The following is a 7,975-nucleotide window of genomic DNA, read 5'->3' as shown; positions in this document are numbered from 1 at the left end:
ATATAGGGATGGCCAATTAGCTCACTTGGGAGAGCGTGGTGCTGACAACACCAAGTCAAGGGCTGGGATCCCCTTAACAGTCATCTTTAAAAAAAAAAAAAATCAAGATGTGGAATGGTAATGGTGGTGAAGATGTACATGTTGGATGCAGGGTATCTGGGGGACACCAGAGGAGGCTGTTCAGAAAATGTTTGAAAATGTAGGGTGAGAAGCAAAATAAGGCAGCTTCTAAAGGACTTGTACTCTCACGGCTGTTGCCTTCAGGGACTGGAACCATTTGCCTTAATATCAGGCAGCAATATTGAGGTGACAGACTTTAATTCCCCTCCTTTCCCAGCCCTGCCCACCTGGGTTTGCATGCACTCAGTCTTCTTCAGCTGAATATATTTTTGAAAACAAAAGCCAAAAAAAATAGTCTGACAAGTACAAGTGTATTAATCACAGCAGTGGGCAGGATATTTTGAATGAAGACTGTCCCAGAAAATCTAAGATGGGGAGTTGCCATCTGATATCCCATAATGGAGTAGGCCATGACTGAGAAGTTGTTAGATATTTCCAGGGGAAAGGGATGGTAGGAAATTGAGGCATGCCACCTTCCCTTGCATCATTTAAAAGTGGCTTCAGAACCCGCAGGGACCTCTGCTCTAATGTGCCCTCTTCCTGTCTCGCAGTGCTCGGCGGAGTGTGGAGCTGGAGTGCGCACGCGCTCGGTGGTGTGCATGACCAACCACGTCAGCAGCCTGCCTCTGGAGGGCTGTGGGAACAACCGGCCGGCAGAGGCCACCCCGTGTGACAATGGGCCCTGCACCGGCAAGGTGGAGTGGTTCGCTGGGAGCTGGAGTCAGGTAAGTGACCAGAACAGAGGATGGTCTGTCTGTCCCTGGCAAGAGGCAGCATGGCAGAGGGTTAGGAACCAGGACTTTGTGTTAGGTGTCTCAGCTTTGAATCCCAGCTGTGCCACTGCCTACCCATGACCCTGGAGAAGCCACTTACGCTCTTGGAGCCTTATCAGTCAATAGTATTCACTGAGCACCTACTATGTGCCATCTAAGCATTTGGGCTATACCAATGAGCAAAATGAGTATCCCTACCCTCAGGGAGCTTATGGTCTAGCATGGTTTCCTTGTATATTAAATGCGGCAATGACAGCACCTCAGGTTGTTTTTAGAAGGAGTGAAATAATGTACATGAAGTATGCAGCACAGTGCCTGGCACACAGTAAACGATAAATGGTTGCTGCTGCTGCTGCTGCTGCTGTTATTTTTACTATTAATAAAGCCAGTTTTTGTCTTTATTCGACAGTGTCAGAAGCAAAAATTTAAAAAGTTGGAGCTCATTATAAAGAGCAGATAGTACCAAATACTTTAATGCAGTAACTGAATTAACTGATGAATTATTTTTTCCTCACTGTTCCAAAATTGAACATGAACCCCCCTAAGAAAATGTGGAAAAGATCATCTCCTCTTCTGGCCCTGTAATGATTACCATTGGTGTTTGAGTTCTTGGGCCCCTTAGCATTTGGCTCCTGGGGCTGGCTTGTTCTTCAAGGTCTTTTTGGCTGATGATCATGATTTACACATTATCGGGACTTCTGGCTCCATATAGAATTTTATTTCTTTTAAGTAGCTTTAAAAACAGACCCTGAGAAAAAATAGACTGCCTTGTCACTGTAAATTGATACAAGCCCTTTGGAAAGCAATTTGGCAATAAAAGTCAAGAACTATAAAAATGTTCATTTGCCTTAACCCAGCCACCCTACTCCTGGGAATTTATTTTAAGGAAATAATTAACAGAAGAAAAAAGACTTTTTCAGCAGAGACATTTATAACAGCAGGATGGTTAGGGATATTATGGTATATCATAACTCAGCAAAACATAATGTAATAATGACCGTGATCATTTGGAAGATGTGAAAAGTGCAGTCTATAATGGCAAGTGAAAAATAGAATATGAAAATATATGAGCCCTATTTTCTCTGCTACTTCAAAATACAGTTTTTTATGTCAATAGTATGGGGAAGTGTTTTCTTTTCAAATTTCCTTTAGTGTTCTTAAACCTGTAAAGTACAGCGAATTCAGAAAGAGAGAAGTCACATACTTCCAGTGCTACTCTAGTGAATACCAAACTTAGATACATTTGATAACTGATCCCAGCTCTGCTTCTCATTAGTTTTCTGGCTTGGGGCAAGTAAGTCAACCGCTCTGAGTTTGTTTCCTCATCTGGATGTGAGGATAATAATACCAGCCTCCTTGGATTATTATGAGGTTTTCATAGGATGCTGTACATAAAGGAAGTTATCCGTTGTTTGGGACGTGCAAAGTACTTAATAAATATTAATACCCTTCTCTCTAAGTTTATTATTTTTTCTACCAGCAGTTTCTATCTCATTATTGGTGGCAAAATACCTACAGCCTTAGCCCCAAAGATAATTCAGAGATGACTGTGTATGGGACACCAATTATACCAAATATCTGTGAAATTATAGCAACAGGGAGAGTCCTGTGTGAGACTATAGTATCAGATTGTAACATTCGCACCCAGTGAAGAAAAGCAGTACAATTGAACTCACATGTCTACAGTTCTCAAAAGAGAAGGGAGCATGTGAAATTATAGCAACAGGGAGAGTCCTGTGTGAGACTATAGTATCAGATTGTAACATTCGCACACAGTGAAGAAAAGCAGTACAATTGAACTCACATGTCTACAGTTCTCAAAAGAGAAGGGAGCAGGACTCCGGGCCCTTTTTGCATATGGGCCTCCATCTGACTTTAGGCATAACCTCAGCGTACTAAGAGTGGTTCGAACCCTGGTGAAGGCAGCCTTTATTTCTGCTAAGATTAGAAATGAAGGATTTATTGCCCTGTCATCCAAAAGGGTGAGGACATAATTGAATGTGGATGAGGTTTTGGTTCTGGGTTTATTAGGATGTCAGAGTCTGCTGGCACCTGCCTGCCCTGGGAATTTGACATTATCCCCAAAGAAAATGAAATAGAGCATGCTTATTTTTTGAGAGGTAAATCTTGAACATTAACTGATTCAGAATATAAAAATAAATGTTCCTTCCAACTATGTGGTTTGAAAGCACTTGCCTGCCCTGGGAATTTGACATTATCCCCAAAGAAAATGAAATAGAGCATGCTTATTTTTTGAGAGGTAAGTCTTGAACATTAACTGATTCAGAATATAAAAATAAATGTTCCTTCCAACTATGTGGTTTGAATGAGAGTTAGCATCTTGAACACCCCAACAGCCTGGTCACAGTGATTAGTCCACCGGTGGGCATGTGACCTAAGCTGAGCCAAACAGAGTCCTCCCCTGGGACTTTTCATTTGGGTTTAAGGGAAGAGACTCACTAAGAAGTTGTGAGCTCGGGTGCTAGCAGTGGTCATGTTGAGGCTTATGAAAAACCCCCCCAATGCTCCCCAGATCCCTGTAACCTAACTAGGAGTGTATCAAATTTAGAGAGTCATCTTCTATTCTGGAGGCAAAGTAACACAATTCTTATTTATAAGGTTTTCCACCAAGTCTACTGATTGTGCCCAGAATTATTTCCCTTCTCTATCAATTCTGGGTTTACTTTGCTCTCAGATTGTCTTAGTTCTAGGAGGTCTCATCATCAGGAGCAGCCTTCTTGTCTGCCATGGGTCTGGATTGCATTTATTCCCACCAGCTTCTGAGCAGACATTGCCCTTCTCATCTGACCTTGGATCAGTGATCCATCAAAGCACAACTGCAGAAGTTCTTTAGGTGTAGAAACATGCATAATTGTCATTATTTCTCATTGGAAACATTTATCACTATTAAATGTCACTTGGTCTTCTTTTCTCCATAAATTATATTTTATCTGATATTTGCATTACTCCATCTTTGATTTTTGATTGTTGATTTTCACCTGGTATACCTTTGTCATGTCTTAATTTTCAAACTATGTATTTTAAGGTGTGTTTTTTGTATACAGGACTCTCTTTGTCTTTCTTTTACCCAGTCTACAAATCTCTGTTTTTAAGAGTTAAATTTTAACCATTCATATTTTTTGTAATCACTTATATGTTTGAACCTTTCTCTGCCATCTTATTTTGTGTTTTTGCATTGCTGTGGTTTCTCATTTCTTTCCTCTTTCTTTTCCACACATTTGTTATTGGTCAGGGTTTTTTATTTCATTTTTCACCTCTAATGTTTTAGAAGTTATAAATCTTATTTTTATCTTCTAATGATAACACTCAAATTTTTTTAGCACAGGATTTTATACATTTGTTTCTATCAGTGTCAAGTTACCAGTAACCACATCCTCTCCTAAAAAAAAACAGAAGTCTTTGCCTTTTAGTTTCCTCCACTCTCTCAATCTACAATACCTGCAAAAAGATCATCTGGATTAAACTCCAGATTAATGTTCATTCATTTTATAGAAAATACTGATTTAGATTTTAAAATAGCTTTCTCCCGCCCTCCAACCCCAGGTTATTTTTCATTGAAATATAATTCACATACCATAAACTTCACCCTTTTAAAGTATACAATTCAGTGGTTTTAGAAAGTGGCAACCATCACCACTTTCTAATTCCAGAACAATTTCATCATCCCCAAAAGAAACCTGGTACACATTATTAATAATAGCTTTTCCTGGTGTCTTTGCCAACTTTGGCTTTTGTATCCTGTGTCTTCTTTCTGATTCTTTTTCATTTTGTAAGAGACCGTAACCAAGTAAGTCTTTCAAATAGGATTCATAAGAGGTAAACTTTCTGAGCCCTTGAGTATCTGAAAATGGCTTCACTTTTCCCTTTCATGTGGGTGCTCCTGGTAGAGGCAGGTACCGCACTGCTTCCTCTTCCTTGGCACAGTCAGGACAGCCTGGCTGCTCCTGGCCAGTAACTTGGCTAATCACTCATCATCCCGGGGCCCACCTTTATGTGCATTTTCCATTTTGGTTTTCTCCTTTAATTTGATCTCATCTGTCTTTCACCATTCAAAGATTCCCCATGATTTCTGGCCCACGAAGGATGAATGCCCTCTCTTGTTTTCAAATGCTGTCTCACGCACACAAACAAATACCGCTCCCACACACATAGACATTCATTCCCTGGTTCCCAGACACCCATATTCTGCTGCTTCTCAGCATTTACAGTAGGAGGAGGCTGAGAAATGCTCATTCTCCCTTAATTACCTAATCTCTTCAAGGACTTTCCAAAAATAGCAGAAGACAACTTCAGGTTTTGATCAAGGTTTGCATTCTGCAATTCTGCCAAACGCTCAGTACAGATGTAAAATCTCATGACACTGAGGGGTCTTTCAGATCATGTTTCCAAACCCCTCACTTTGCAGGTGAGACAACAGAGACTTAGGGAAGTGCAACGTGTTGGCCAAAGATGCAGAGTTCTTTAGTGACGCCAGCGAGACTAGTCTCCATGTCTCCTGACTTCGATCCAGTGTTCTGCCCTGCCCCTCCCCGTCCCCAGCACACATCCTCATTCCTCCTGCGGGAGAGGCCAGACCTTTGCCTGTCCCAGCCTGTAGCTTTTCTCCTACTTCTGAGTCTTCCATTGCCTGCAGCATTGGAAAGAAAAGGATAAAACATGAATATATTCCAGATCAATACATAAACTAAGATGGAAGAAAACAGTAAAATCAGACTAAGAAATCGTGTAGTTTTCTGGATGCTATGAAGATGGCAAAACAGAAGGCATAGACAAAGCAGAAATGGCTGATGGTGGTGGCCTACAGCTGTTAACGCCCCGTGAGACTAATGCATTGTCTGCTGGTTTGGGCATTTTTTTACTTTTTTTCTGTAGATAGGTATTTTTCTTTCCCCCTGTTTTGATTTGATTCTGTGGCTGCATACAGACAGCAAAACTAATATTAAAAGTTTCAGCTACAGACATTGTGATAGGTTTTTCATAAAGGAATAGGGTAGTAGATTCTTTTTTTTTTTTTTTTTTGTCTTTTTTCCGTGTCCGGCAATGGATCACAACCCCCCCCCCTGCCCCCGTACCGGACCGGGGACCGGCAATAGGATCGCAACCCTCGGCGTTGCTCCCGCGCCTCGCTCAGCCAGTGAGCGGGAGCCGGTCTGTATGTGGGATCCGAACCCTCGGGCGGGAGCGCCGTCGCGCTTCCCAAGCGGCACACTATCCATTGCGCCACCGGGCCGGCCCAAGGTAGTAGATTCTTTAAAGTCCATAAAACTATGAGAGGTCTTCAGAAACTTCATAGAAAGATTCGTATCTTTTCATCCCATTTTTCTGTGAACTTTTTGAAGTGCCTTTGTATATAGATGACAGCTTTAATTTTTTTTAATCAAAAAGTATTTAGTAAACCAAACATGAACCAAAAACATTTTACAAAGTAATGTGTACTAAATAGGATAATTTGTGAGCAAACACTTATATGCTTTATTTCTGTAAACTAACGAAATGTGCCAGCACATGGAATTGTTTGACTAGCCTCTTTGTGGGCACTACCCCAGGGTGTGAGCTTCAGCACCATGTTAGGGAACAAGGGGATTAGACTCCATGGTCAAAGTTCCTGCTGGCCTCCCTGTTGGGAGGGGAGAATTGACCCCAGGGGACATTGTCCCAAGTCTGGAGTTGTCTTCTCAGCTTTGTGTGATCAAAGAATTTTAATCAGCCCTCCATCCACAGGTGTGCAAGCTCTGGGAGGCTAAATCATTCACAGTATCCACCCCCTAAGAGACTAGCAGATAAAACCAGAGCATCAGTTCATTGTCTACTGGACAGGAATAGCCAAATTAATTGGCTGGTGTGTTACTGTAGGGGAGTGGAAGGGAAGTGATTTCACTCTCAGCTCAGAAGGCAGCGTGATCTTAGCAGCATCGTAAAGGTGTGACAACTCAGGGCACCTGCTCTCAATTCTGGAGAAAGGACAGTTTGGAAAATTGGAATCTACACACTTACTTATTCTCCTTCAGAAACATTTTCCAGGTTCCCTTGGGTTCTTCCTCACTGAACTGGTGGTAGGATCGATGATGTCCATCATAAACATCCCTGGGTGGGCAGTAGCTCTCGTCTCCTTTCCATCACGTGACACCCATCTTTCTCTGCTTCTTTTCTCCAGTGTTCCATAGAGTGTGGCAGTGGGACGCAGCAGAGGGAGGTGATTTGTGTTAGGAAGAACGCAGACACCTTTGAAGTGCTGGACCCCTATGAATGTTCCTTCCTGGAGAGACCCCCCAGCCAACAATCCTGCCACCTCAAGCCTTGTGGAGCTAAATGGTTTAACACAGAATGGAGCATGGTAAGCCATTGTGCTCTTGATTGAGATGGCGTTAGGACATTGTTCCTCTGCTGTCCTCCCATAGATACTGTTGGGCCCGGCACTGGGCCCAGCCCTAGAGTAGGTTCCAATCTGTGGCCACTTACACATCAGTCACTGCTGGCACACCCTACTCAGTCTGCTTGGTGTGGAGAGGCCTGAGGCTTGGGCAGTCCTGAATTCTAAACTGTACAGGCCTTAAAGCAGTGACTTTCAAGCTTTAGTGTGCATCTTGTTTGAAAAAAACAAGTCTGGCCCACCCTGGCTAAGAGATTTGCATTTGCTAAGTAAAAGAAGCCAGACTTCAAAAGCTACATATTGTATGCTTCCATTTATATAACATCCTGTAAAAGGAAAAGCTATAGAGACAGGAGACCAGATCAGAGATTGCTGGAGGATGGGGTGGGACAAGTGTGACTACAGCCGTGTCTTATTTGCAGTGGGAGATGCATGACTCTATGAATCTGTCAACACTCATAGAACTGTACCCCACAAAAAGTGGAATTTTCTATATGTAAGTTTAGAAGTAAACAAACAAGTATGAAATAATTCGTTACTATAATAGCAAAGTCAGTGATGGAAGCTAGACTTCTTTGAATATGCCTGATTTTACAAATTGGGGGTTTGGAACTAAGTAAATATTTTAGACAATTATAAAAGAAAATCAAACTTTTAAAAAGAAGGCAATCTCTAAAAGCTGAAAATGCAG

At 41.9% G+C, this 7,975-nt stretch overlaps 1 protein-coding gene across 1 annotated transcript in view; it reads left to right on the top strand.

Annotated features, from left to right (window-relative positions):
* The window catches only part of THSD4 (thrombospondin, type I, domain containing 4), a gene marked incomplete at its 3' end in the record, with an annotated part of 212,111 nt that overhangs the window by 201,395 nt on the left and 2,741 nt on the right, over positions 1-7,975 (top strand). Inside the window, exons 9-10 of the mRNA XM_008583255.1 lie at positions 672-845; positions 7,069-7,248. Coding sequence (XP_008581477.1) covers positions 672-845; positions 7,069-7,248 — 354 coding nt within the window. The remainder of the gene's footprint in view (positions 1-671; positions 846-7,068; positions 7,249-7,975) is intronic.

Source organism: Galeopterus variegatus, unplaced genomic scaffold (genome assembly GCF_000696425.1).
Source record: "Galeopterus variegatus unplaced genomic scaffold, G_variegatus-3.0.2 Scaffold2873, whole genome shotgun sequence".
NCBI classification, from domain to species: Eukaryota; Metazoa; Chordata; class Mammalia; order Dermoptera; family Cynocephalidae; genus Galeopterus; species Galeopterus variegatus.
Note: the sequence above shows the minus strand (reverse complement) of the source record. Positions and strands in the feature narration are given on the sequence as shown.